The sequence below is a fragment of the Synchiropus splendidus genome, chromosome 16 (assembly GCF_027744825.2).
Source record: "Synchiropus splendidus isolate RoL2022-P1 chromosome 16, RoL_Sspl_1.0, whole genome shotgun sequence".
Lineage (NCBI taxonomy): Eukaryota > Metazoa > Chordata > Actinopteri > Syngnathiformes > Callionymidae > Synchiropus > Synchiropus splendidus.
In genome coordinates this window covers 5,447,200-5,473,758 of record NC_071349.1, presented here as the reverse complement: position 1 = coordinate 5,473,758, position 26,559 = coordinate 5,447,200, and the positions used below count along the sequence as shown (strand labels likewise).

At 44.3% G+C, this 26,559-nt stretch overlaps 4 protein-coding genes across 9 annotated transcripts; 3 read left to right on the top strand and 1 right to left on the bottom strand.

Moving 5' to 3' along the window:
- The first annotated feature begins 619 nt into the window (after positions 1-619).
- Positions 620-3,588, top strand: LOC128747233 (uncharacterized). Of its 2 annotated transcripts, XM_053844958.1 has the most exons (7): positions 620-659; positions 1,215-1,557; positions 1,618-1,656; positions 1,877-1,995; positions 2,421-2,503; positions 2,842-2,929; positions 2,993-3,588. In XM_053844958.1, the coding sequence occupies exons 2-7, from the start codon at positions 1,228-1,230 to the stop codon at positions 3,081-3,083; spliced, it is 750 nt and encodes a 249-aa protein (XP_053700933.1). In that variant the 5' UTR covers positions 620-659; positions 1,215-1,227; the 3' UTR covers positions 3,084-3,588. The 2 variants fall into 2 exon arrangements, with proteins under 2 accessions (XP_053700933.1, XP_053700932.1); XM_053844957.1 differs by having other exon boundaries at positions 2,842-3,588.
- Positions 3,589-3,700: 112 nt separating this feature from the next.
- On the top strand, positions 3,701-11,426 carry nrde2 (NRDE-2, necessary for RNA interference, domain containing). Of its 3 annotated transcripts, XM_053844955.1 has the most exons (19): positions 3,701-3,862; positions 4,252-4,357; positions 4,493-4,672; positions 4,752-4,892; positions 4,947-5,212; positions 5,426-5,643; positions 5,821-6,045; positions 6,123-6,312; positions 6,460-6,593; positions 6,687-6,807; positions 8,115-8,296; positions 8,376-8,547; positions 8,621-8,841; positions 8,924-9,383; positions 9,472-9,839; positions 9,909-10,048; positions 10,229-10,370; positions 11,030-11,101; positions 11,182-11,426. In XM_053844955.1, the coding sequence occupies exons 1-19, from the start codon at positions 3,802-3,804 to the stop codon at positions 11,305-11,307; spliced, it is 3,525 nt and encodes a 1,174-aa protein (XP_053700930.1). In that variant the 5' UTR covers positions 3,701-3,801; the 3' UTR covers positions 11,308-11,426. The 3 variants fall into 3 exon arrangements, 2 of the variants coding, with proteins under 2 accessions (XP_053700930.1, XP_053700931.1); XR_008412661.1 differs by lacking the exons at positions 9,909-10,048; positions 11,182-11,426; XM_053844956.1 differs by lacking the exons at positions 9,909-10,048; positions 11,030-11,101; positions 11,182-11,426 and having other exon boundaries at positions 10,229-10,421.
- A 552-nt stretch (positions 11,427-11,978) lies between these two features.
- On the top strand, positions 11,979-15,422 carry LOC128747234 (calmodulin-alpha-like). Of its 2 annotated transcripts, XM_053844961.1 has the most exons (6): positions 11,980-12,098; positions 14,162-14,192; positions 14,265-14,408; positions 14,475-14,581; positions 14,638-14,773; positions 14,846-15,422. In XM_053844961.1, exons 1-6 carry the CDS (start codon positions 12,096-12,098, stop codon positions 14,872-14,874), a joined length of 450 nt encoding a protein of 149 aa, XP_053700936.1. In that variant the 5' UTR covers positions 11,980-12,095; the 3' UTR covers positions 14,875-15,422. The 2 variants fall into 2 exon arrangements, with proteins under 2 accessions (XP_053700934.1, XP_053700936.1); XM_053844959.1 differs by having other exon boundaries at positions 11,979-12,098; positions 14,265-14,581.
- Positions 15,423-16,422: 1,000 nt separating this feature from the next.
- On the bottom strand, positions 16,423-26,316 carry ttc7b (tetratricopeptide repeat domain 7B). 2 transcript variants are annotated; one of them, XM_053845939.1, is made up of 23 exons: positions 26,152-26,316; positions 25,288-25,442; positions 25,139-25,214; positions 24,756-24,848; positions 24,512-24,675; positions 23,690-23,811; positions 23,512-23,590; positions 23,128-23,303; positions 22,935-22,998; positions 22,723-22,860; positions 21,852-22,040; positions 21,663-21,780; positions 21,519-21,576; positions 21,333-21,405; positions 21,095-21,255; positions 20,918-21,034; positions 20,754-20,851; positions 20,465-20,683; positions 19,087-19,137; positions 18,069-18,209; positions 17,521-17,723; positions 17,377-17,450; positions 16,423-17,301 (listed from the first exon to the last, which is right to left on the bottom strand). In XM_053845939.1, the coding sequence occupies exons 1-23, from the start codon at positions 26,270-26,272 to the stop codon at positions 17,154-17,156; spliced, it is 2,838 nt and encodes a 945-aa protein (XP_053701914.1). In that variant the 5' UTR covers positions 26,273-26,316; the 3' UTR covers positions 16,423-17,153. The 2 variants fall into 2 exon arrangements, with proteins under 2 accessions (XP_053701914.1, XP_053701913.1); XM_053845938.1 differs by lacking the exons at positions 19,087-19,137; positions 20,465-20,683.
- Positions 26,317-26,559: the final 243 nt, after the last annotated feature.

Here is a 26,559-nt window from a genome sequence, read left to right as displayed (position 1 = left end):
TGTTTTGATGTTTCTGCCCATCTACCTCGTCGGTTTGCGTCAACATTCTATAGTAAGTTTCTATGTTATTTATATGTTAATAATAATTGTCTTTGGGGCCAGGACACATGCAGGGAACTGGTGGCTATGCAGGGGCCCATGCACAGTGTTCAAGTGACCAGGCACCCAAGTGCCCTGACCTGGCCCAGCCAGTGCAGGTGCACCCTGATGGAGATCCTATTGAAGAGCTATATCAAGAATGCAATATAATAAAACAGAAACAGATGCACATGACAGACAGCGTATGCTTGTGGATGAAACAAAATACACAAATGTCTCTGTGAATGTCCCCTTGTCTCTGTGACATTCACAGAGACAGGGAGTCTTCGGAACAGAAGACAGACAACCAAATAAAATAAAAAACAAACATGACATATTTTTCATTATGATTAACAATAACTTTTATTTCACAAAAAAAGATGCTTATTTATAATATAAAGTGAATCTAAGTATTTTGAGAGTCACCAATCAAGTCACCAAGAAAACAATATTTGTTTATCCCGTAATAACATGGAGCGAGGAAATGGAATGGACACTCAAAAACAGTATTTACGGTAAATGAATTAGTCTCGCGGTGCGTCCTGGGCGTGAGCGCTGAACGGTGCGGTGCTGTGGGTCAGGTGAGTAGCAAAACGTCCCATCAGACGAGCGTAAAAAAACTTTTGAACTTATTAAAAATAGCTCTATAAGAGCCTACTACTTACACCGGGGCGAGTCAAACGTCTCAACCGGTCTCGCAACTCCTGCTAGTACGTTTCATTAGCATGAAATAGTATAAATGGCATGGTGGTCCTTCGGAGCTAAGCTAGTTACTAGTCACTCGTGCGTTGGCACCAAACGTCTGCATCCAGTCATAATTCCAAGTATTTGAGAGGCAAAACTGGGCGTTTATGTGCCGCCTCATGTGGGTTTGTTTGTAAAGTCTCACGTCACGACTTCATTTATTTCCCTCCCAATATAAAAGTACCTGACAAAAGGTTACTTTTGTAAGCATAACTTTCTGTTTGAACTACGAACGTAAAATCCTGTATTTCTGAAATAGATAATAGGTTGTCTCTTTATTGCCCGGTTTAATAATATGGGACTGGAAGTGCATCTACTGTAGATTTTAGTAGTAGAAAATAGCATGACGATTTTGTGAGTCTGTGTTTTTCTGTCTTTTTGTTTCATTATAGTGAATGTTGAAACATGAAACACCTGAAACCGCTGTCTAAATATGCCATGAGAATGCTGAAACGAAGCAGGGAACGGTTCACTTCTCCACAGCGTCGCTATGCGAGACGAGAAAGCCTGTTCAGCCCTGATCTGGGCTGCGTCCTGGACGACCCCAGTCCTCCTGAGAAAAGGATGCGTACCTCGGGTCACGCTTTCTCCCTGTCGATGCTTAAGATGCCAGCCATCAAGTTCGATTTCTCAGTGACAGCTGAGGTTGATGGAGGCTATTCTGAACCGGATGTGCTGTGGGACTTAGGTGCTCCATTAACTGAGTCGTCGCTTTGCACCAGCACCCCCCTGAAGGTGACTGGTGTAGCCTTGGTTATGTGGGTGTCTGAGATGTAACAACCTCTCCTTGAACAGACCAAGCCAGTGGAGACATTGGACTCGACACTGGATAAGGTGAGCTGGTGGAGTATGGTTTTCATACCAGCACACAATTTCTAGTACTGAGAAAGTACTTCTATTAGACGTATTAAACTGTCAAGTATCTTTATATTTTTGTGTAAATTATTCGTCTGGTTCTTGTTTTCTCTGTGCTCTTTTTTTTTTACTATCTCATAATATTATTTTTGCAATGCAAGGTGTATAAACATCCTGTTTGATCTTTTTTGTTCTTGAGATATCGTCACCACAACAGTCTCCGGTTCAGAAGCGGCCTCACGGACGGCGAGTTCTCACTGACGTCTGTGCCAACAATGGACCCAGCATTCTCCCTGTCAGACAACGGAGGAGAAATAGGTGGACTATAGACCTCAGTAACTGTTTACTGTCAGGTTTTTTAGTCAGTCTGTCAGTAAGCTTTCATGAGAATCATCCTGGTGCTGCATCAGTTATCACTTCTCTATGCTCATCTTGGCTTCAGGTCCTTACAAAAAGAGGACGATTTCAACAATCAATGAATGAACTGCCTGGTGTATTTCAGCAGTTCGCAGCAGGGTTTCCACAGCTCTTCCTGATCTTCATCATGCTTTAGTTGCACCCTTGTGTGCTCATTCAGCCATGAAGGTCATTGGTCTTCCTGTACTTTGTCTCAATACCCATCTGGCATGATTATTTCTGACCCTGAACTCTGACTCATGAGTCTCTAAACTACACATCATAGCAGTGACACGCTGTTCTGTGAAGCTTCCCTTTCACCAATGCCATGTTTCCCCTCCTGTCAGGGTCCTGAAGTTCAAAACCGAGGAGCAGTGGAACATGAAAATGTATACACATTCGGTCTACCGCCATATAACGTACTCCACAGGTATGAGTCTCTTCTTAACCAGACGCATATTACACATGAAACTAGGTCAGATACCATGGTGGGATATCATATTGCCCATCTATCAAAGATGTCACTTCTTTTCTTTTTTTTTTTTTGCCTTTTCTGACCAAATTCTCCTATGTCTAATACCTAATGTAAGGTAATATTGTGAACCTTTATTTTACATTTGTGCAGTACATTTTCTTTTATGTCCAAATGTTTTACTCTTGAATGTCTGACTTTTTATTTCAAATATTCTCAATTCTTCAATCCTTGAAATACTGTGCGAAAGAAGGACCTCGACATGAGTACTACTACTGCTGTGTGTTTTTTTTAAGAGTGGGATGAACTGGATCATCTCATGACCTGCGTTGCTCAGCAGGGCAGCGGGGGGCGCTGGAAACATCCAGCAGACCTCTCTTGCAGGTACATGGTTATTTTCACAATTACTGCGTTGATCTACATCACTGACCTCTGCTCTCAATTCAGAAACTATGCCCAGAGATATGGGAACAATGCACCTCTAAAAACTTTGGCAGAGTGGGCCTCCTCAGCGCACAAACGGTTTAATTCTGAATGAATCCTGCATTTCATGGATTCTTTCAACTGTTGCACTTTCCGTTATGTAAAATCCTCTTTTTTCTTGTTGTGGTCTGTTTCTCTATGGTTCAAAATATTTCAGTCGTGAAAGTTAATAGCATGAAAAGCATATGTGGAATGTTTGTGTTATTGTGTTTGGATGTTTGTTATAATTTCTACAGTTATTAAAGCATCCCTGAATGTGCTTGAAAATGTGTTGTGCTTAAGGTGCAGCAGGCTAACCTGAATTTATGGAGACCTCCCACCAATGGTCCTGAAATGTTTCGATTCTTCACCTACAGCTACAGTGGTAACCTAGATGATCTAGCTACAACTTGTGCCTCCTCTCCAACCTCACTATTTATTTAATCCTGACAGTTAAATCTTGCAACTAGTCGATGCTGTCCGGTCCACATGCCTCCTTTGGTTCTGTCAACCTGCGAACAGCTGGTTCTTCACTACTGACTGTCAAATGACTTATTTCAAAAGCTTCGGTCATCAACCGGTGGGGGGGGGTGCAAATATATTCCAACGTTATACGCATTTGTTTCAGTCTTTATTTCTGAAATTCAAATTCATCAAATGGGATGGATATTTATGAAGACTGGAAATCTACGTTTCTTGCCACGCCGTTAGATGGCAGCAGCTACGACTAAATTCTTTTACTCAGTCGGACGTCGGCTGTGACGTCATATCCTTATTTACGGCTGGACGGAAACATGGCGTTATTTCCAGCTTTTGCAGAAGTGTCAAACGAACCGAATAAAGATTCATTAAAAGGTAATGTCTCGTTTTTTTTTCACTCGAGTATTATAATTGCGTTGATTTTGTCATCTTTGAAAATTTACGTCGTCACAAAATCCAGAATGTGACGCAAAAAACATTTTTAGAGTATGTGTGTCTCCTTCATGTCATTTATTACTCCAAATATATATTCCATTTATTTCAATACGAAATGTTTAATTGGGAAGCGCATGTCCTTTATTGAGCTGTTTTAACAATATACAGGCTTTAACATACACCATTCGCACGCACATGCATCCTAAAGGCGATTGTCATCTAAAATGGACAATTCATGCTAAAATCAAGAGTACATTATGAAACGTGTATCAATCATAAACATGGACACATTCCTATCATCTCTTCCTCACCTCTTTCTCTCCTTCCAGAACCTGACTGGCTAAAGAATAAAAGTTATCAGACCAGTGATGCCCTCGATCTTCATAACCGCTTTCTAAATAAGAACATAGAGGCACCAAGTGAGACAGAATCAAGGTACGGTTCAGTCTTATGGTATTGTGTGTGTAACGATCCAGTGAAAAGCTTCTTCTTGTCATTAAATACATAAATGAATGCTGCCTTGTTTTCCACATTTCTATTTGCAAATAACTGTTATGTTATATTTGTTAGTCTTAGCAGGGATGATGAAGAAAACGACTCCCCAATCAAAAAGAAGAAAAAGAGGGCAGATAAGAAAAAAAAGAAGAAGAAGAAACACAAAAAGAAAAGTAGCAAATATTCAGACAGCAGTGAGTCTGACTCTGAAATTGTCTTTCCAAGTGATCTGAAACGAGAGCAGGAAGCTGCCAGGTGAGCTCTCCTCTTGGTAAATATTCACATGAAATATATTCCTGCTCCATGTTTATTAATTGTGTGCATTCACTCACAGCTCCAAAACTGCTAAAATTGGAAATAATTTTTCCTGGTTGGATGATCTTCCATTTCCTACTGTGCAGCCGTTCTGTGTAGATAATAAACCAGACCCTGCCAACTGGACATACAAGTCTTTGTACAGAGGAGACGTTGCAAGGTAACATGTATGTAGGTATTCTGTCTGGGCTTATTTAATCTCAAACTATTACAGGTACAAGCGGAAAGGAAACTCATCTTTAGGTCTGGACCTTCGCAAGCAGGAGATCAGCTGGGAGGAATCAGACTCCTCTAAGAAGCAGAAAGGCAAGGAGAAAAGAAAATTGGAGGGAAGATACTACTCTTCAGCAAGTCGCCAACTTCTAAAGGCTGAAAACCCTGTGGCAGCATTACCTAAAACTCCTGATTCTAGTGATGTCCTCAGTGATATCACCTTCATCCCAGTTGAAGAGGACTGGGATAAAAAGAAAAAGGAGGCTGGTGAGACATTGTATTTTTTATTTATTTATTTATTTTTTAATTTAATTTTATGGAAGTCTTGTATGGTACAATTGAAGTTGCAGATAAAACAATAGATGTCGTGAGTAAAGGTCTCAGCGATCTTCGAAATACCAAAACCACCACAAAATGATGGCAAGTTCTTTTTTTTTGTCTAAGAAATGGTTAATTGAGTGTTTAACTTGTTCACTCGAGGAACCATATTGCAGCCGTCATCAACAAACCCCCTTGGTGTTTACGACTCCTCCACGGCCTTGTGGCTTCAAGGAAAAGGAAAGGAGGAGCAAAAGGAGGAAGGCCCGGAAGTGGAGCAGCGCGAAGTGCCAACGGTCAACCGGACTGAAGAGTTCAACAGACAGCTTAGAGAACAACCATCAGATACAAAGCTTTGGATAAAGTACATACACTATCAGGTAAGAATACTCTTAAATTAAGATACAAACAAACAAAATAAGATGTTTAGTTGCACTGGAAATCAAGAGCAAGCAAGAAAAGAGAAAGTTATCTCTGTTACAAAGCACATGAAGAACAGAGTTAAAAAGCTCCTTGCATTCACAGAACTGATAACCATTATCTTTTCATATCCATAGGATGAGATCAGTGAGGCACTTTTTGGTGACAACGAGGAGCAACAGGGCAAAGATGGATCTGAACGCCGCAAGTCATCTTATCGAGCAGTCCTTGAGAAGAAGTTAAGCATAGCTGAGCGAGCTGTGGCCACTAACCCGGGCAGCATATCTCTACAGAGGGAACGACTCAAGATCTGTCAGGAGCTCTACGAGCCCTCGGCTCTGGCTAAGGAGTGGAAAAAACTGGTTTGTCTATTTGTCCTTTTAGTTTGTTACATTTTTTAGCTTCTAATGCTAACAAAGTCGGCTCTCCTCTGTCCTAGGTTTTCCTTCACCCAAACAGTGGCACCCTGTTGAAGGAGTATCTGCTCTTCACGCAGAGCTACTTTAGTAACTTCACAGTATCAAAAGTAAACTCTGCCTATGGGAAGTGTCTCAGCATGCTGAGTGCTGTCAGAGATGGCAGCATGGTCTCTCACCCAGCTTTGCCAGGAACTGATGAGGACATACTGGGTAGGTTTCCCCTCAAGAACAACAATCATTTCTGGCAGATAACATCGCTTTATGATGCAGATTTATGACGTCAGTCAGTCAATGTTATGTCAATTTTTTTTGACAATTTTTTGAGCACTTTCCAAAATAATCTTTCCCTTAATTCAGATATCTTCACCCAGCAGTGTCACTTCCTGAGACAATGTGGTCACATGGAGAAAGCCATTTCACTCTTTCAGGCCATGATGGACTTCACCTTCTTCAAACCAGACAGTGTGAAAGACCTGAAGACCAAGCAGCAGGTATGTAGGATGATGGAAAATGCAGGTTAAATATGTAAGTAATAAGTATTTGTCTCAAGTCGTCTTTCTGCTTGCATGTGCCTGTGTGGAAAGATCGAATTCTTTGAGCCGTTCTGGGACAGCGGGGAGGAAAGAGTTGGCGAGTTTGGTGCCAAAGGATGGAAAACCTGGATGCATCAACAAGAGCGAGGAGGCTGGATCCAACCCAGTGCTGGTAAAAGTCTATGGTGGCATGCTGACACCCAATAATGTTAAACAGCTGGGGGCGCTGTCGCTCATTTCCATCCCCCAAAATATGACTTAACCCAGAATGCAATTAGAGAGCGCAGACCTGCGCCAAGCAGCTTCATTTCTCTCCCAACACAATTTACCACAGCAGGGTGCCACTGTTTGGACAGAGGAGAGCCGACTTTGTTAGCATTAGAAGCTAAAAAAATGTAACAAACTATAAGGACAAATAGACAAACCAGTTTTTTCCTAAGAAATTCCTTGATCCGAATACCAATTTGGCTCAAATGCTGAAAATGGGCCCAATGTAAAATAATTCTTTAAAAATTCTGTTACCCAGTTGGTGATCCAGATCATTCCCATTATGGAATCATTTGTTCCTGTCCCATTTCACACATTCCATGAAAATTTCATTCAAAAAGTTAATTCGAACACAATCAAACAAACCGACAGACAAACCTACCAACCATTGAAAACAAAGTGATTCAAAATCTTTCGATTTTTGTCCCAGCCACTGCTTCTTGAGTCATTCTATGTGTCGCTGACCTCCTGTCGAGCACCATATCAGATAAATGTAAAAATACTGAACAGACTAAGTGCACCCTATCAAATGTAACAGAAATAGTAGTCATAATTACAATTGTGGTTGTTAATGGAAGACCAAATACAAATAAACTGTTTACTGAAGCAAGAGAACTGAAGTTTCCTGAGCGAGTAGAGAGACAAACACTGCTGGTAGTAGAGCCAGAAATGGACTGCCATCGGATCATCCACAAAGACTGTTTAAACTCCTGATGAGGAGGAGCAGAAAAGAAGAGGGAACTTCTCGTGAGTATGTGGAGCTCACTGATAAAGGAAATGGAAAAACCTGCACAGGAGAAGAAAATGTATCTCACACCAATACTGCTAGATTGCTTGTGAGAAGATACTTCAAAGACCAGAAGTAACTGACTGATAGTAGCACACAACGTTACTGATGTATTCACAATGTGTTAGAGGAGATTGAAATTGAACATTCATTCATTCTAAAACAACCAGTTTCCTATTGAAGTTTACACAACAGACAGATAAAGCTCAAAGTGTTCGCTGTAAATGCTGTATGTCATAACTTCCTGGATGCTGTATTTTCAACACAGAGATCGAGAAATAGATTCATTTTCTGCAGTTTCCAATTTAAAAAAATGTAGCTGTGGTGCATTTCACAAGTGTTTCATAAACTTGCATCTCTATATTGGGTTTTGAGTCAAACCCTTGGTCTGTCATTTTCTCAACTTCCTGTTTGCATCCCCCCAGAGGATGAAGAGGAAGAGGAAGAGGAGGAGGAGGAGGAGGAGGAGATAAAGGACCGGAGTCTACCTAGGTGGAAAGTTTGGCTGGACTTGGAGTCGTCTCGTGAAGCATCTCAGTGGTTACCATGGAGACCTGATAAAGCAAAGGGCCATTCAGAAGAGGACTGTGAGGATCCAGACAGACAGGTGTGTTACTGATGGCATTTATGCTTGTTATTGCTTCCATTACAAAATCCAAAAGTGTGATTTATTTCTCCGTTTCTAGGTGTTGTTTGATGACATTGGACCATCCTTAATTTGCCTGTCTTCCCCGGAGCTTCAGCTCAGATTCCTGCAGCATTTTCTGTCTTTCCTGGGCCTTCCTGTGGACCCTGCAGTCTGTGCCCAACTCAGCCGAACTGGACTGCTGCTGGAAGATCTCTCGCTGTTTACCCAAGGTGAATATTAGCAGAATGCTGATCACATTGCGTTTTGGCTCAAAGATGACAGCACTGATCTGTATATGTGCAGGTAGTGACCCAAAGTGCCCCCTGACCTACCTCCACAATCAAGTTCCTGTGCTCAACTCTGTGGGTCACATGACTACCTTGCAAGGAACAAGAAAGTTTGTTGGGCTCGGCAGACAGGGCGAGCGCTTTCTCTCCAATGTTGTCAACATGATCCAGCCTGTCCTGTCTGCCCAACAACAAGCAGTCCTGTCCCTCAGCTTGATGCAGTATGAAAAACAGAAGGTGCAACATATATTTCAACACATTATTAATTTAAACACTTAAACCAGGGTTCCTAAACAGCTTTTATTCCATATTATTTTAGGTGCTGCGCTGCCTGACCAGCAACAAAAGATTCATGCGCTCTCAGGGCAAGCGCAGCAAGCGCGTGGCCAAGCGCTTGCTGAAAGAACCTGCCAATCGCTCGTCTCTGACCTTGTGGCAGGAGTACGGACACCTAGAGTGGATCCTGGGCAACAAGGACGAGGCCAGGAAAGTGTTCTCCGCAGCAAGTGAAATTGCGGGAAACAAAGGACTGAAAGTACCTGACCTGTTAGAGTTGTGTCTGCTGTGGGCTCAGCTGGAAGTGGAAGATGCAGGAAGTGGACAAGTTGATTTGGCATTGTCTCCAGCTGTTTGCATATTAGCAAAGGTAACAGAGGGTGCATCACCCTCTCCATCACCACTCTCTCCTGTCTCGATCCTGAAAGCGAGGAAGTTGTATGAACAAACCTTGAATGCCAGCTTATCTGCACTTGACAGCGATCCAGGAGCTGGTAACAAAGGTTGGTGTTCATTGATGGTTTTGCTGTATAGCTTAGTTTGAGGTTCTGTCCCATTTGTGATGTCAACGTTGTCATGTTTTCTTACCAGATCAGATGGGCATGCAAGGAAAGCCCCCCCGGCTGAGAGGGCTGGTCGGTTGTTACGCTCTCTTCCAGTACCTGACGGTGGGCATACAGGCGGCCAACAGCATCTACACCCAGGCGAGGGAGAGGATGGAGCGGCAGTGTAGCCTGTTGACTGGTGCTAGTAGTTCTGTGTCAGGGGACCATCTAATGAATAGACACTACATAAGAAGTTTTGAGTCTGAGTGTGAGCACTTAGCAGTGGAGCAAGCATCCCTGCTACAGCACCACAACACTGTCAGCGTTTTTCCTCTGGCCACACTGAGGGAGACGCTAACCTTGTCTTTGTCATCATGGTCCAACAACGCCCCCCTCTGGAGCATGTATTTGCAGGTAAAAGAAAACCAGTTTGTGTCCGGTTTTCCTGTCTGATCATACATTCGGAATGTACCTTTGTTTTAGTTGGAAAACCGGTACCATAGTGCTGGCAGGGCGCGTCGTTTCTTTCACTCCGTCACCCAGGGCAACAGCCGTGTTGTTCCACGACTCTTTGCAATTGTTGCGGAACAACAGAGGAAGCAGTTGGTGGATGCTTGCCAAAGGTGAGGAGCACATGAAGCAACAAAGACTGAAATGGTGGGACTAACCTTCGACATTTGACTCTCAAATTAAATGACCTAATCCTTTGCCGTGGGATTATAGCAATGCTCGTCTTGATTATTGGTACAGTTGGGGCACGCAATGTTCATAAAGCGTTTGCTGTGCTCTGCTTCTTACTCCAGGTCATGCCGAATCGATGCCCCCTTGACTGTCATTCCTGAAAATGGTCTCAGCAACCGCATCCGAGGACTGTTTGAAAGCGCGGTGGCCACAGACGTTGGTGCTCATTGTCCCCTGGTTTGGAGGATGTACATGTATTTCCTGGTGAGGACAAGTGTAACACACACTGGCACAGAGAGTTTCATTCATTTCACTTCACTCAGAGTTGAAACAATTATATTTGCTTCAGTTAAATCATTTTTCACTTAGGCCTTTTTTTTTTTTTGCTGTGTAGCAAGGCTCATATCTGTGTCTGTCTATCTGACAAAACATTTTGAATTTTGTGTTCACACTGAACGAGCACATTCCTTGGTCATTGGCTTTAGGCATCATAAATTCCATAAATTCTTTCAACTCCTTCATTGCATTTAATCCGCACCGAAACTACACATCAGGCCAGTGCTTAGCAAATGAGTTTGCCAACAGGATGAGTTAACATTATGTTAACATGTTTGCCGTGGCAGAACTCGTGCAGTACTGAAATACTCCTGTTCTCCTTGAATTGTATACCAAGCAAGTGAAGGCCTCATCCAGGTTCCTGCCAGTCAACAGTTCCTAATGTAACCTGAGGATAGATATGCTGCAGCATTTCCTTTTCATACCTGTATTGTTGACACAGAGGTGGAACAACAAGCAGGCAAACGCTCAGCTAAATGCAGCTGCAACAGACGTGTCTCTTATTTTGGCTCATTTGATTAAACAAATATTGAATTGACGACAGGCCTAATGTTTGAACGATGTGAACTGAGTGAGTGTGTTCTCAGGTGTCTGAAGGGAAGGTGGAAAAAGCGAGAGGCCTCTTTTATAAGGCCTTGCAGAACATTCCATGGGCCAAGGTACACCTCAGCATTGCATGGGATTAGTGTTACACTTTTGTATCGTTGCCAATGATGAAATGTGTTTCTGTTGTGAGCAGGGTTTGTACATGGACGCTGCACTGCTGTTCCCTGAACATCTGCAAGAGTTTGTAGATCTCATGACGGAGAAGGAAATTCGACTGCGGCTGCCTTTGGAGGAATTAGATATTCTTCTGGAAGACTGAGGAGATTGATGGCTTCTGAACTGAAATCACGTTTTTGTACTACACAATTTATGACTGTAAAGTAAAAACATTTTTGAGCGTTGGATGGATTTTCAGTCTCTTGGAATAAAGAAAAAAGTGAAGACTCTTTCAGGGTTTGACCATAAGCTTTTTCTTTCAACGGTATTTGCAGCATACTTGTTAAAGACCACTACATTGTACATGCCAAAAACGGTGACTTGAAAGAGTAAAGTGCTGGACAACTTATTTATGAGTGAGAAGAAAAGTCCACTGCATCTGAAAATGCCGCGCTGCGCTTCGACGCAATGCAGATGTGCTCCAGCCAATCTGCGACAGCTCTCACAGGCCACACAATCTTGCAGATCATCGTCGTCCAATGCTTTTTAGAGTTCCCTGCACAATGACCCGCCTTCTCAATTGCTGTTCGTCGCACTGCGTTTGAGCATATCATTCCGCCGCGAAGTGGTGGTTCGTAAGACAAGTTAGTCCCTCGTGATGTACTTCCGTAAACTGCAAACATTAGTACGTAAAAAAAATTGTTTGGCTTGACTTCTAATTATATCTCTTAGTTAATTGCCAGGGGGTAAAGTACGATAAAAAGCAAATCGCATAGAAAGCAAATTGTTGGTCGCGTGCGCAGTAGAAGCATGTACAATGGACAAGTAGTACTCCGACTGAAGTGCGGACGAATACCAGTGTTGGGCTCTTCCTGTCTGTGCAGCGTTGTGGCCACAGTCAGGTTTCCTCTCTGCTTGTGGAGCGCGCGCTAGTCGGTGTCAAACTCAACCATGGTGAGTGTTCTCTAAACTCTTAGTTGTGGTCCTTTCAACTTGTTGTTTTGCCTTCTGGTTCACACGTAAAAATGTGCGCGTTACATTTACAGCTGTTGTTCCTCCTAGCGACACACAGAATGAGGAGTTAGTTTCCAATAACTTTTAAACTCCGCAGACTCGCGTTCTGTTACGTCTTGTGAGTTATTGAACCAACCTATGATATGTATGATGTGTGATATGATTTCGTGTGATGTCAGTCCTTTGTGAATGGGCGTTGTTCAGAAGAGAACGGACACTCCTTGCCGCCAGTCCACAACCGTGCATGACGGTTGCTACGCAACACACGCGCCCGCTAGCGCGAGTGCCCTGTTTTCCCCCCAACACTGTCTTCATCATCTCCAAATCTGGAGCGACCTGTGCTGTCAGCAGTGTGTGCCACCCAAATCCGACCACTTTTGCACCTGTTGGGAGAAGTTAGAAAAGAACGACATGATGATGAGCATGAAAGACTTGCCATGTTATAGACTGTCTCTGCTCGGCAATACTGCAGGTGACCCCAAAGCTTCATCTGCATCTGTGCCATTACTTTCACTTCTGATGGAAGTTTGCTGTATAAGAGCAGGTCTAAACTATGACTCCATGATGAATCATGACTGTTATGATAATTATTTAAATTGGGATTGACTAGTGTTGAGTTTCATCCATTCTTTGTTGTGTGGGTTAATGGAAACGGAAGTATGACAGATGCAGGTATTTCTTTTACAAACTTGGGTGTTGCCCTGAAGGGTGCGCAAGGTCAGGTTGAGAACAAACCCAATGAAACACATCGTATCGCAGAAAAAAAGCATTTGGTTTATGTAAGTCTGTAGACTTCTTCTGTTCTGGGACTAAATAAAGCTGCTTATCTGTAAGCCGTGGAGTAGCTTTTCCTCATGGCATGTCAAATTCTTTAGCATGTAAACCGCTTTAGAGATTTTGTAACAAATGTCCAGTCAGTTGAAATTAGACACAATGTGACTGTAGCCCAGGCTTCACAATGGTGAGTCCTCGGTTTCTGGCGAGCTGCTAAATGATCCTCCCCAGGAGTGCAGAGGTGATGGGTTCAACACACACACACACACACACACACAAGGCTATGATAGGTCCTCTGGACCCCCCGCCCCTGTTTGGCCTCCTGGCCTTGACACACAGTGGGATGAACTCTGTGAAGCAGTCAGTGTCTGGTCATGTGTGCACAGCGCAGGACTGAAAGGTGCGTTGGAGGACTCCATCTGTATAGTCAGTTCTCTCTTCACTGAGATGGCGACACTCGTCACCGATAAGTCTTCTGATTGACCAGTGAAGGTCTGATAGATGTCTGCCTATCGGTTCTACTATCCAAGTATTTCCCCGTTTCCCAGAGAGGCGCTCTGCCTCTCTTGCCATCAGTCCATCATGCTGCCTCACAAAGAAGCTTCAGAAGATGAGCTGGTGAGTCTGTCCACTTTATACCATCTCCTGGACGAGCAGCAGGACATCTACAAGGAGATGATCCAGCAGCAGGAGAGGAACTACCGAGCCTTCCTGCAGATGCTTATGGACTCCACCGCCAGCCGCATGGACGCTCTGGTCAGAGAGATGCAGGACATGAGGAGCAGCTTACAGCGGACGAAGACAGAGCTGGCGGACGTTAAGAAGCAGGGTGTGCAGAACAGCAAGCGGGCTGAGTGCCTGGCGGAGGGGCTGGTGATGGTGCGCGGGGCGATGGAAGCCATTGGAGGAGGAAAAATTGTGGACTTGAAGCAGCACAGAGCTGGTGGCAGGCTGAGACAAGCCGGTGATGGGAGAGGACAGAGGAAGGCAGAGCCAAAGGCAGTGAAGTTGGTGGCTGACCTCACAGATATCCAGTTTGAAGGGCTTAAGGTAACACAGAGCTATGTTTGACCCCAAGTCCTGGATGGGTTTATAAACCGTGACTTCAGGGATGACGGTGTTTTGTTAACACCATCGTGTGCGAGTGGTTTCCTGTGGCACACGTCTTGCCTCACGGGTTTGATGTGTTGTTGACTAGATTTGTTCTAAAACAAGCTCTCTCTTTCCAGGCTGACCAACTAACAGAAGAGCAGATCGCTGGTAAGAAGGTTCCTCTGCTGGTTTCTTCTCTGGTGAGAAATGTCTGGTCAATATTCTCTCTTTGTCTGCCAGAGTTCAAGGAAGCATTCTCCTTATTCGATAAGGACGGCGATGGCACCATCACCACTAAGGAACTGGGCACAGTCATGAGGTCATTGGGTCAGAACCCAACCGAGGCTGAGCTCCAGGACATGATCAATGAGGTGGATGCTGACGGTAAGCTTGCCTCCTTAAACAGTTTTAGTCATATGTTTGATGCCATATTGATTCTCTGTCACCCAGGCAACGGCACCATCGACTTCCCTGAATTCCTGACCATGATGGCGCGGAAGATGAAGGACACTGACAGTGAAGAGGAGATCAGGGAGGCGTTCAGAGTTTTTGATAAGGTGAGCATGAACGTTTTGGAAGGGAATGCGTTGATGGCAAGTCTGGTCTCTTGCAGGATGGGAACGGGTTCATCAGCGCGGCCGAGCTGCGTCACGTGATGACCAACCTCGGGGAGAAGTTGACCGATGAGGAGGTGGACGAGATGATCCGAGAAGCCGATGTCGACGGAGACGGACAGGTCAACTACGAAGGTAGAAGAATCACTGGTCAATTCTTGAGACTGTCCACAAACCCATCTGTCGCCTCTTGTTATCTACCTGCAGAATTCGTCCAGATGATGACATCCAGATGAACAGATGCCTTTTCTTGCTGGCTGGAAAAACGGCAAAAAAATCCAAATGCCTGTCGAAACTCGTCTTTGGCGCCAAGCAGTTCGTCGCCACCTGCTGTTATCTATCTTGATCAACTTCCTGTTTACTGTTTTCTCTCCCTCATGCATGGGTGGTGTTTAAGCACTGATGCCTGCGGTGGCCGGTGACAGTGGGGTGGGGGGAGGCAGGTGGACCAGCACACCTGCAGTTTTTTTTGACAAAAGCACAAAGAAGTGACCACAGATTTTAAGAAACTTTAAAAAGATTTATTACTCTCTGGTATCTCAGGATCCCTGATCCTGCTTGTGTTTACTCTCTAGGGTCTGCATGTGGGTCGAATGGGTGGGTTGGCAATACTAGCAACATACGTGTGTGTGGTAAACAATTGATCTGGTGACGGTGTCTTTGTCGCACTTCTGCCTTGTGTGGGACCAGCCGTCAACCTGGTCCAACTGTTCTGCTCACTTAATCTTGCATTCCAAGTTGTACATGCTGCTCTTTACATTTGTTTTTCCAATAAAAGATGATTTCCTATGACCCTGTGGTGATTCTTGTTTCAAAATGTCTTCACGCCAATGTTAGTTTAGGATGCCTGATTTCAGGTTTAACAGGACGGCAGTAGCATGTCATTCGTGGGAATAGTGCACGTGTCAATGCGGTTCCACAAGTGCTCTACTTCGTGGAAGCCCCGCTGGATTTTGGCGGTAATGTGTCTTCACAGGTCTTCAGCTTGTCTGCAGGTGAGTTGTCGCTAGGAAACCCACCGGATGGGACGTCAGGAGCGAAAGAAACCCAGAGAGATGCACTTAAAAAAGTGGGCCCTGCCCAGTTTGAACAGTGAAGGGATAAAAGAGGGTTAGTTACATAACCATGAGCTTCATGACCCTCCATGATGTTCCTTGCCAGTTGCAACAAAAAGTGGAGTTCTTCATGAGAAGTTTAACCAGACTGAATCACAGCAGGTGCAGACAGAGAGGATTGGTTCAAACCTGGCGCTCTCATGGCTGCGCGGTCTGCATGCAGGTCACCCGAGTTCTGTCCACAACTCAACAAGCATTTGGCTGTTTTCAGAAAACATTCCAAACAGCTCATGTCTATAAGCACCTGTGTTTTCTGAATGATAAATCATTCAAAACCTTAGCCTAATTAATAATTCAATAAAGGAAAAAAAAAAACAAAACTGCATTTAAGGTCCTGATGTGAAATGAATCTGAGAGGTCACATGAGGTTATCTTGTCACATCCTCCTTGGAAGAGGGATTGAAGCAGGAGGAAAACACAAACTTTGAAGATGTGGTTTCTCTGAACGGCGATGACCTTCAGGGGGACAGCGTCACAGTAGAGTCCTCTGGGGATCCAGGGTGGCAGACACTCGAGCGTTTCCTGACACTCAGGACAAAACCTGTCGACTGTCTAATGCTCGCACACACAGAGGATGCACACTGGATCATGTAACACACACCCCACACCCCAGGGGTCATGACCTTCACACCCTTCCAATCAGTAAGACGAAGTGAAATTCGATCTTTTATTGTCATTATTCAGCATAACAGTAACATGACTCAGCAGAAAATAGAATCATAATTTAGGTTCTAAAAATAAAACATTCATAACACACAGAAGGAATCCAATATACAACATATTTATATATAGTGAGAGAGATCAATCAGGACGTGACAGTACATGGCAGCGTTTATCAAGAAGTATTTTGGCATTTTTCATCAACTTTTCATGATGACAACGTGACATAAACAAAATGCATGCAAGGTTTTGTAACAAAGAAATGTTTGACATCACCGTGGCTACTTCAATTTAATTACATCTGCAGGTGTAAATACTGACCTCAAATATGGATGACGAATTCTAATTAAAAATCTGATAAAGCCATTTCTATAAACTTTGATCAGAAGCAGGAAGAAATGAATTGACAAAAACAGCAGGGTTCTTGAGATTTGAAGTCACAAAAGGTTGGCATTGTCATGTGAAAGGAGTTAGGCGAACAGACATCTGTGATCCATTGGTTATGCCCGTCGGCTTTACAGTAACATTACAGTTGAACAGCAACATTGGGTTTGTTGGAAACACACTAGTGTTGAAAATGTGTGTTCTGTTGGTGACACACTTTATTGCACACACACAAACACACTGACAGTGAGGCGCCTCATTCGAGACGAAACTATGTTACAACCACAGCAAGGCATAATGGGCTCAAGTTTGTACACGTGACCTGTGGGTGTGGCAGCTGTGCAGTGGCGGGTGTCTCATAGTGCCCTGGGAATGATGGTGAAGGGCAGAATGGGGCTGCTGGCCTCCAGCTCCAGAGCGGTCAGGAAACACTCGGTGGCAGCTGCAGCGTTTCCCTGAGTCTGCAGGACTTCTCCCAGGCTGTTCCACACATCGTGTGCCGTGCTGAGCAGAAGGGAGGGAGGGTGGCGGATGGAGCGTAACTATGAAATCAGGTCAGAGGTCAGAGGTCGCACTCACCTGTTCACTTGCACCGCGTCTCTGAGAACTTTCTCTGAGAGACTGTAGCGCTGCAGCTGGTGCAGAATCAGACCCTGAAGACAGAGCGATTTCACTCTCTGTGCTTTTGCTGTCTGTATTCATGGGTGAGTTTGTGCTTCTCACCAGCCTCTGCATGGTCTTCACATGTGTGGGGTTGATTGACAGAGCTTCTTCATACCAGCGCTTGGCCTCGTCCATGTTTCCCCTCAGCTCTGCGATCTGCCCCCTCATGTACAAAACATTATGGGATGTCGGGAAGAGGTTGGCCGCCTCCTGCGTGCAGGCCGTCGCCTCGGCAGGTTTGGACATGCTGATGTAAACTTCAGCTGCACGTTCAGACCACAGACAACAGCTTGGCATTGCATCAGAAGCTCAGGCTTTTGCTAAGTAACTTCAAACATTTTACCGATTTTCAAAAAAGACGTAACGTTTCAAAATTATTGTTGAAGTCACAGAATTGGTGATGAGTTCCCAGCCTTGGGAAATGTTAGGAACAAGCATCGGGTAGTTGGATGACTGATCACCCCTGTCACCAGCCAGAACAGAAGCACTTCCAAGGTGAACCAGTGGAAAAACAACATACCGTACAACTTTCTGAGAAGCACTCTGAAAGTACTCACTGCATTTTTTGGTCAAAGAAAAAAACATGTTCATAAAAGCTACTCTCGTACCAGCATGCAGCCAGATCTGCGCCAAGGTCATCCAGGGGTGCAGGGGTCCGTGTTTGGGCGCACTGCTCTGCAGGGAGGAGGCCACCTCAGACAGTGCCTGCTCCACCCGGCTGGCTGCGATGGACGTGGCATGAACTGAGCCTGCAGGGACAGAACAGAACTCAGACGGGTCTAACTGGAGCAGAGATTGGTGTCACTGCAACACTTCAAACCGGTCAGTCTGGGTGCAAAAGACCATCAACCACAACAGGCTCAGGTGCTTGGGTTAATGCAGCATCTCATTAGTGCACTCAGATTCCATCTGTCAGTCAACCTCTAACAGCCTGCGGTCTTAAGTGCTGCAGCACAAACTGAGTCAGTGAAGAGGCGGAGCAGAATTGGTCACATTTGAAGTAAATGTTCTGGAATCTGTCAGAAGATTCAAGCATTCCACTATGTTTGCCACTACTGAGAAACAAAACAATATTGTTCCAAATGGATTTTTTTGTCACCAAATGTTTATTCTCGTCTGCAGTGTGTTACTGAACAGAATCCGGGACTGGGAGTGGTGGCCAGGGGGCCACTGTGGCCCTTCAGAAGCCTTGCCTACAGTGCCCATATACAAGTGGTTGATATACGTTACTTTGTGCTTTTATACATATTAAATTTGTCTGTTCTTAACTAGATGTTTTGGGTTAGTTTTTGCTGTTATGCCATAAAAAAATCTATATTTATGATACTCTTCCTAATACTATACCATGCATTTATCACAGTTCTACAGCTTATGACCAATACATCATAATAATGTTTACATACATATAGATTTTCTCCCTGCCACAAAAAGCAACCAGTGGAAATGTAACTATAAAAACATGAATTTACATAAAGTAGAAACGCATTTTAATCCTTCAAGGGCACCTGACAGAACTCAATTTGATCACACTGACTCGGTCTCCTAGACTGTTCAAGACAAGGTGAGTGAGTGACGGACAGAAGAGTGGATGGTGAAATTAAAAGTGGCAGTTAGATGGCTACTTACAAACAGAAAACATGGAGGAAAAACCAAGAGTGTTAGCTTCCTGAATGCCACCTTAAAACAAAGGAGTGGAGGGAGGGAAGAACAACAGACAGATGAGTTTGAGAGAAAAAAAGAAAGAGACAAAAAGATGAGCAGTTTGAAAAAATTTCCTGGAATCACATTTGTTATGTCAGAGGTTGGATCTATAAATAACATGTATAAACCCATGACTCAATAGTCAAAAATACAAACCAAAGTCTAAAAGTCACACATGTGAACCGCAAACTCTCATCCAATAAATCCAAATGCCTTGAGGCTATATCTTTGTGCGACTCTCCTGGTTCTTTAAGGACAAAAGTGATGGCTAAATCTCTGCGATATTTTCTGCAAAAGCTGTTGTTGTTGCTGGGTGTCATGTCCCTGTGTCGTGTCCTCAGTGACATCAATGAAAGTAGCTTCCTGCTCCCACCCATGCTTTGTTCAATACATCAGTGATGGAGTCAAATATTAGTTGGGTAGCAATATTCTGCTGCTCCACAGCGATCACCAGTCAGACAAGCACTGGTTTCTTTGCTGTGACTGTCCGTATCTAGAGGTGCAAGTGACCAAGTTACTGGTTGTGATGTTGGAGGGAGGAGTAATAATAATAATCAATATAACAGTCTGAAGCATTCCTGGTTTTGTGTAACTTAAAATACTAGTTCGTCATTATTTCAATATCGGTTTTATTACTCAGCTCCACTGGTATGGGTGTGAAACTGCCCATCAAACACTTATATTATGACATTATGAAAAAAAAGTCAATAAGATGGTCCAGTAAAAACATCTTGCTGTGCCTTCTGGCCAGACGTGCTCAGCTCTAGCACCCATCTTCCGTCTAACACAACATGAACAAATGAAGCAGGTGCACTCTGACTCCCCTGCACACACGTTCAGGAGCAGGATCACCTGAGTGAGTCCACATGCAAATCAAGGCAAAGCTCCACACCCACCCTGGTGTTTTACATATCTCCGTGCATGTCAAGTGAGACCTCGGATCAGCAGAACTCTGTGTTAGTTTACTTTCAAACTAGTCGGACATGATTGTGTGGCTCACGACCTTCAAGCTCACTGGAGAGAAACACACAGCACACAAGAGTCAAGAGAGCACGACAAGCTTTTGAGCCTCGCTCAATCTTCTGCTCCGCTTCAAGTCTCAGACAGGAGACAGAGCCCCCCCCAAACTAAAAGCACACCCACGTCACAAGTTCCCTAAGGTAGTTTAGTATCAAAACAAAAGTGTATCTCTGATTCAATCAAGTTTGTTGCTGTGTCTCACAGAGCGATCACGTGTCACAAAGGCTCGCCGTGCTCCAGGCAGCTACACCTGCACACCGTGCTGGCGGACGAAGGACTTTACTAGAGGAGGAGAGCTGGCGGTAAACAATGTGGTTGCAAAAGGAGTGAGTCCTTGTCTTGGGGGTCGCAGGAGGAGGATGTGGGAGGAAAGAGGGCTTTTTGCAAGGAGGTGGCTGAAGGATGAAGACAGGAGAGGAAGGGGAAGAAAGGGTGGAGAGGGTGGAAGGGGAGGTGGGGGAGATCTGCTCTGAACCAGAGTGTGAGGACGAAGACCCTGAGGCTGAGAAAACAGTCCAGGTGATACATAATGATGAATGATATGACATTCGCACTGCAGGGTGGTCACCTACCGGTCTCAGGGTCACTGAAGTCTGGCAGAGTCATGGCATTGAGTTGTCGTCGGTCTGCAATGGCTCGATCCAACAAGCTGCTGCCTCGGCCCGAGTCACTGCACAAGACATTGAAAGAAGCTGCCATATAAGATCCGGCTCCAGGTCACTGGTGTTGGTCCCACCTCGGGTTGGTGAGGTTGTAGAAGCTCTTCCAGATCTGCAGCATGTGTTTACAGGTGAGCAGTGCTTCTTCTGGCCCCCGACACATGCTCTCGAGCTTCACCTTTGTGTACAGCAGACTGGAAAAGACACATATCTGTTGCAAAAGAAAACCATCCCAGGCACTGTGCATGTCTTACTTGAAGTTCTCCGGGTACTCTGACAGGGCCATCTCGATGATGTTCAGAGCATCATGGTAGTGTTTCTGGGCTGACAGCAGCAGTGCCAGCAGGTGAAGGGAGTGAACGTCATCCCCTTGAAGCTGCAGCGCCTGGCGGACATAGCCAAGCGCCTCGGGAATCTGACACACAATTTATATTTGGGTCTTGAACCTCTACTTCACCAAACACAGAGATGTATGATAAAAAAAATCATTACTTGTCTCGATACAGCCAGCTGAAGTGCCAAGTAGAAAGCTGCCAGATGATCTGTGGGTGACAAATTCTGGGCCCTGAAAAGAGGGAGACATAGAGGGACAGTCATACGATGTTTGCTTTTTGCTAGCACAACAGGCTTTGTAAAACAATGTGGTAGTAAAATGTGTCGGCAGAGGTCAGTCCAGACCTCTGAAAGGCTCCCAAAGCTTTCCTCTGGTACTCCTCCTGAACACTTCGTAAAGACGCTAGGTCATAAAAAGACAGAGGGATGTGTGTCAAACAAACCTGCGCAGATGAAATGTGCATGATTTTAAGTGATCATGACACGTACCATCAGTGGCTTTGAGGCTATAAACCAGTCCGATGGCCAGGTATCCTTTAGCTCTGAACTCTGCAGCCTTCTCTCCCATGTCGATCACCATCTTTCCGAAACACTCGCCCTCGTCCAACTAGGAGAACAGAGCCAGTACTATAAACACAGTCTCCACGCTGGTGTCACTGCTGGCATGACTGAACTCACCCAGTGCAGCGGCCCGATGCACAGTTTGACAGCCAGCAGTGGGATAGTTGGGTCGTCCGGCTTCAGTCGAATGCACTCTTTGAGTACTTTTACAGCTCGAGCTGATTTTCCAGCAGCCATCAGAGACAGAGCAAGCTGGTACCACAAGTGGAACTCCTCGAAGGCAAACTTCATGGCTCGTTCCAAACACTGCAGACAGAAACAATTGCCAGAAACACAAAACCGAGTAACAGAATCTTTTTTCCATTTGTCAAGAATGGGGCAGAAACGTCTCATTCAAGGCTCTTCCATCACAGAGCAAAGCAAGACACACTTTCAAAATAGGAATTTATACAATATAATGAAGAGTAAAACTTAGTCCAACTTAGTAAAGCTTAGTCAGCATCGGAAATATATATAATTTATAATTGATTTGTATTAGATTATCAACACCGTCGTCCAGAAGGGATTTGAAATGTAAATTTTATTTTTTCTGGCGCAGTCACCTTCCATTCCTCCTTTTGATCTGTGGCCTAAGATCAGCCCCCAAAAACATTAATAGATCAATGCATTAATGCAATAATACTCTGTTAACTTGCCTAGACCTAATTGAAATACTTTATTTACAAAAAAAACTTATTTCACCTTATTTTAACAGTCCACTGCTGTGAAGTACACAGCGGTTAACAGTGACGAGAACTTAGGTTATCCATGATAAACAGAGGCACATGGACCATTTTGACACTCATTTGAGCCAAGAGCGATTCTGGATTCTTGAATTATTTGAAACCTTGACTGGAGAGTTCAGTTCCTCTGATGCGGAACAATACTTCGCCTCTCATCTTGTCCTCTCATTGATCCACAATGAGCAGAGAAAGGCGACCACACACACCTCTGATAGCATCTCATACTGCCCTCTTCTGCCCAGAGCGATGGTCAGCAGGTCATAGACCACGGAAGCAGACTGCAAGCTGATGATTCTGTCATTGTTGTGTTCAGGGATTCTGCTCAGAACGGCGTCGCGGTTGGCCTTGAACAGAAGCAAGTTCGTCGTCAGATCAAGAGAAACAGAAGGCTCTCTATCTTATACTATATAAGGCTCACCATGGACTCACTGATGAGAAGCAGCAGCAGAGCTTCTTCTGTGTTCTCTTGTGGGCAGAATAGTCTTTGGAGGAACACCAAAGCATATTTAAAGATAGACTGCTTGAACACTCGTATGTAAAATGCTGATCAAGGATTAGTTAAACAAAAATGATGAAGGCTCACGACTCAACTAGAAAGAAAAAGCACTGACTTCTCTCCAGAGTAGACTCGTGCGTGGCGGCTGAGGCGGTAGGCTTTAGTGTGAGCGTGCCCTTGTTGCGTGGGGTCATCCAGGGGTGAGACAGTGGGGGGGTCTTCAAGAGGAGACCAGTAACTCTGCTCACACATTCCCCTCAGTAAGATCTCAGCCAGCTGCCTTGCAATGGTCTGCACAGGCACAACAGAAGACGGTGCATCAAGCACAGTAACACAGGATTACGGGAATTCATTTTAAATCCAAAGTTTCAGGATTCAAAAGAAAACAAGCAATAACACAATAACTTCCACTTTATTATACTGATCCAGAAAATAAAAAACACTGTTATTCAGTTTTGTATACTCATTTCTTGCAACACAGAAGATGATAATCCCTTACCATACGCAAGTTCTGAGTCGTTCTGGTCTCCACTGCTCGAAGGATTTCCCGAAACCGGCCGACACCCTGAGTGAGGTTGCTATGCAAAAGGAAATCTTTATTGGTACAATGAAGCCAGGTGATTTGTTTGGGCTGGTGATGTTACCACATAGTGGACGGTGAGGACTCAAGTTTTTACCCGTTTTTGAAGTGAATGACATGGGCTCGCTGCAGGCCCGTCTCAAGGAAGTAACCCAGTTCCTGCTCCTGTGAGGCTGGACCAGGCTTTGGACTGCGGTTCTGGATTCCGACAGACAGTGCCTGTGCAGAAATTTAAAGTTAAAACCTGGGCCCTTGTTAAACTACAGGAGGTGTTGTCTTCAGTTCAGATGGGTTTACTCTGCTTTAAATACATAAGTGAGTTGTCATAGATTTATCTTAAACTGGTTTCAACCAGCACAAAACGGTAAAGCCTTAGTTGCTTCACAGGGAAGGGTTCAGTATTTAGCACTTCATCTACATCTTCTCATACAGCCTAAGCTTTGTGGTACTTCCATTTGACTGACAAATCTGGTCTACAGCTGGTGTGATGTAAACAAAGACTTATTATGCAGAGTGGAAATTTTAAGTAAGTAACATTCTCTGGTTCTTATGAACTCCACAACAAAGGCTGCAGCCAGTTGAAACATGAGCAAGAATGGACTTTTGAAATCACCTGAACATTGCAAACAAATGCAAAATAATAAATGCAATGGCCATTACAACATCTGTCTCTTCAGGACTAAACAACAAGCCAGATAGCATCTCAAATGAGTACTTCACACTTTAATCAGATGGTCTGGACATATGGAGAGGAGAGACAGTGGAGAACCACCAAGAATGTTGCAGATGGAAGAAGAGAAAGACAACCACCCAGGTTTGAGGATGATGAGGACATGATTGACACAGGAGTTAGTGGCGGATTTGCTGTCAAAAATTGAAGATAAAAAGAAAAAGAAGATGAACAACTAGAAGAACACACCTTCTCTGCCTCTTGCAGGTACAGCAGAGCGATGTCCCCAGACTTTTCATAACAGTTGATTATTTCCTGCTCCTGGTTGCTGGTGCTTCTATGCGACGCAGGTGACCCAGTGTTCTTGTTGGAGAAAGAAGGAGACAGTGCTGGCGCTTTCTCCAAACACAGTCCTGAGGAACACAAGGAAGAACAAAAATTTGATAAAAGGCCAGCAAGTTTAGTATATATGGAAACTAGCAGTAGCACAAACCTTTCGTAGCATAGGCTTCAGCGATCATGGAAAGACGATAAACTGGAGCACCAGTCAGCTGCATGTCATCAAGACTCACTTTGTTATAGCTAGCTGTGGGGGGGAATCAATATAGTACAGTCAGTCATGTAGTAGTCTGAGATACAACCTCTGGTCCAAGACAAGGATGTGTGTGAACAGCCAGTAGATGGTAGATCAGCCTGGAGAGCAACCACCGCATACATATGCAAGCTGACATGTTCATGCATCACTGGAGCTGGTTTTAACTCAAAATCAATCCCATTTAACTGACCCACAATTGACTCAGTCTACTCATTTCCACACATTCAGGTAATTTAGCTGGAACTTTTAAATGTTGTGCCAAATGAATAAACATACTTTACCTAACGCATCTTGATATTCTCCCTCCACGTAGCACAGTTTGGCCATGAGCAGACTTCCTTCCTGCATGTAGTCCGGCTAGGGCAACATACAAAAGAAGCAGACTTTTAGTGAACATTTTATGGAACAGACCTTTTACAGTATGTGTTACCTTCAGGTTTCCTCTGTCCAGAGCAGCAGTGAGGTGTTTCCTGACCTCCACTAGTTTGGGTCTTGGTCCTCTTGGACTGGATCCCTGTTTGATGGGATTCTCCTTCAAGTACGTCTGGAGTTTGCATTCTCCTAAAAGAAGCTCACCTAGGTCATCTGAACACACAAATATGTTATGGTTAAAACATTTCCACCTAGTACACTGAAGCCAGAGCAAGTAAATCTTCTGCACATGGAAACATAAATACCAAGTGGAATTATGTGTAGGACTAAAGAAAGAGTGAGAATGTGACTACAAGTTTGAACATTTGATCGCACAACCTGCATCATTGTGCAGTGAACACAAAGCACACCTGTTAAAATAGAAAAAATAATTGCCATTAACACTTTTTGCCTCTGGAAAACTGATTGTTTTGTTTTCTCGGGTAGAACTAATAGTTTCCGGACAACAGAGGTGACGTGCACTACTGTTTATATGTAAAGGATGTTATTGATGATAGATACGGCCAAACTGAGGGAAACACGTCTGGTAAAGAATGAATTCAGTGAGAAAAGAATGAGAACGAACACACAAACTCGCAAACATTTACTTATGTGAATGATAAATTCCGGTTGCAGTTCATCTGCACCTCTCATTCATTTGGCAACTGTGTTCGACAACGCAACGTAGTGGTCAGCTATTGCACAGAATAGGCGACTGAAATTAAACTCGAGAATACAATATCATAAAAAATGCAACATTTTTTACAGACATAACGCCCGATAGTGACACAGCTGGACACGGCGGCTGCGAGTGTCAGGAAGTACCAAGGACTCCGTCCAGGCAAGGAGGCCTGAAAGCCACACGGAGCGACTGGCATCTTACCGTTGGATATAAGTTTGGTCGAAAGCTGCCGCACCAACTCCGGTATCTTGTCCCACTGACACTCCGACCGACATCGCTCTATCTCGGTCTCCAGACGAGAGCCAGACTTCTTAGCTGTCATCGTCAATGAGCTCGACTGGACCGCCAGTACCGGAAGCTGCGGTCTGTGACGTCAGGCAAGTGTGTGTTGTAAAGCGTAATGAAATCTCACCAATTCCTATTTTAGAAATAAAGTATCAACGCGTAAATACTTTGGGGAAACGTATACTGTAGACCAAGCACCAAAGTAATGGTTGACAGAGTAGGTATATTTACATTTTAATTACACACCCTCTGTTGGGTTTTAAAAGTAACCTGACTGATGCCTAAAAGCGTCAAATATTTACAGGTCTTAACGATTACATTGGT

What these genes read in the sequence shown, in the direction of transcription:
- LOC128747234 (XM_053844959.1), top strand. An exon ending in AACAGAAGAGCAGATCGCTG is followed by an intron (nt 14,193 to 14,264) that starts GTAAGAAGGTTC and finishes TTTGTCTGCCAG; the next exon opens with AGTTCAAGGAAGCATTCTCC. An exon ending in CGGACAGGTCAACTACGAAG is followed by an intron (nt 14,774 to 14,845) that starts GTAGAAGAATCA and finishes ATCTACCTGCAG; the next exon opens with AATTCGTCCAGATGATGACA.
- nrde2 (XM_053844955.1), top strand. Translation starts at nt 3,802, where the DNA reads ATGGCGTTATTTCCAGCTTTTGCAGAAGTGTCAAACGAACCGAATAAA. An exon ending in TAAAGTACATACACTATCAG is followed by an intron (nt 5,644 to 5,820) that starts GTAAGAATACTC and finishes TCATATCCATAG; the next exon opens with GATGAGATCAGTGAGGCACT. An exon ending in TCTCTCGCTGTTTACCCAAG is followed by an intron (nt 8,548 to 8,620) that starts GTGAATATTAGC and finishes GTATATGTGCAG; the next exon opens with GTAGTGACCCAAAGTGCCCC.
- ttc7b (XM_053845939.1), bottom strand. Translation starts at nt 26,272, where the DNA reads ATGACAGCTAAGAAGTCTGGCTCTCGTCTGGAGACCGAGATAGAGCGA. An exon ending in CGAGTCTACTCTGGAGAGAA is followed by an intron (nt 22,999 to 23,127) that starts GTCAGTGCTTTT and finishes GTTCCTCCAAAG; the next exon opens with ACTATTCTGCCCACAAGAGA. An exon ending in TAGCCTCAAAGCCACTGATG is followed by an intron (nt 21,577 to 21,662) that starts GTACGTGTCATG and finishes TTTATGACCTAG; the next exon opens with CGTCTTTACGAAGTGTTCAG.
- LOC128747233 (XM_053844957.1), top strand. Translation starts at nt 1,228, where the DNA reads ATGAAACACCTGAAACCGCTGTCTAAATATGCCATGAGAATGCTGAAA. An exon ending in TGGACTCGACACTGGATAAG is followed by an intron (nt 1,657 to 1,876) that starts GTGAGCTGGTGG and finishes TTTGTTCTTGAG; the next exon opens with ATATCGTCACCACAACAGTC. An exon ending in CCATATAACGTACTCCACAG is followed by an intron (nt 2,504 to 2,841) that starts GTATGAGTCTCT and finishes GTTTTTTTTAAG; the next exon opens with AGTGGGATGAACTGGATCAT.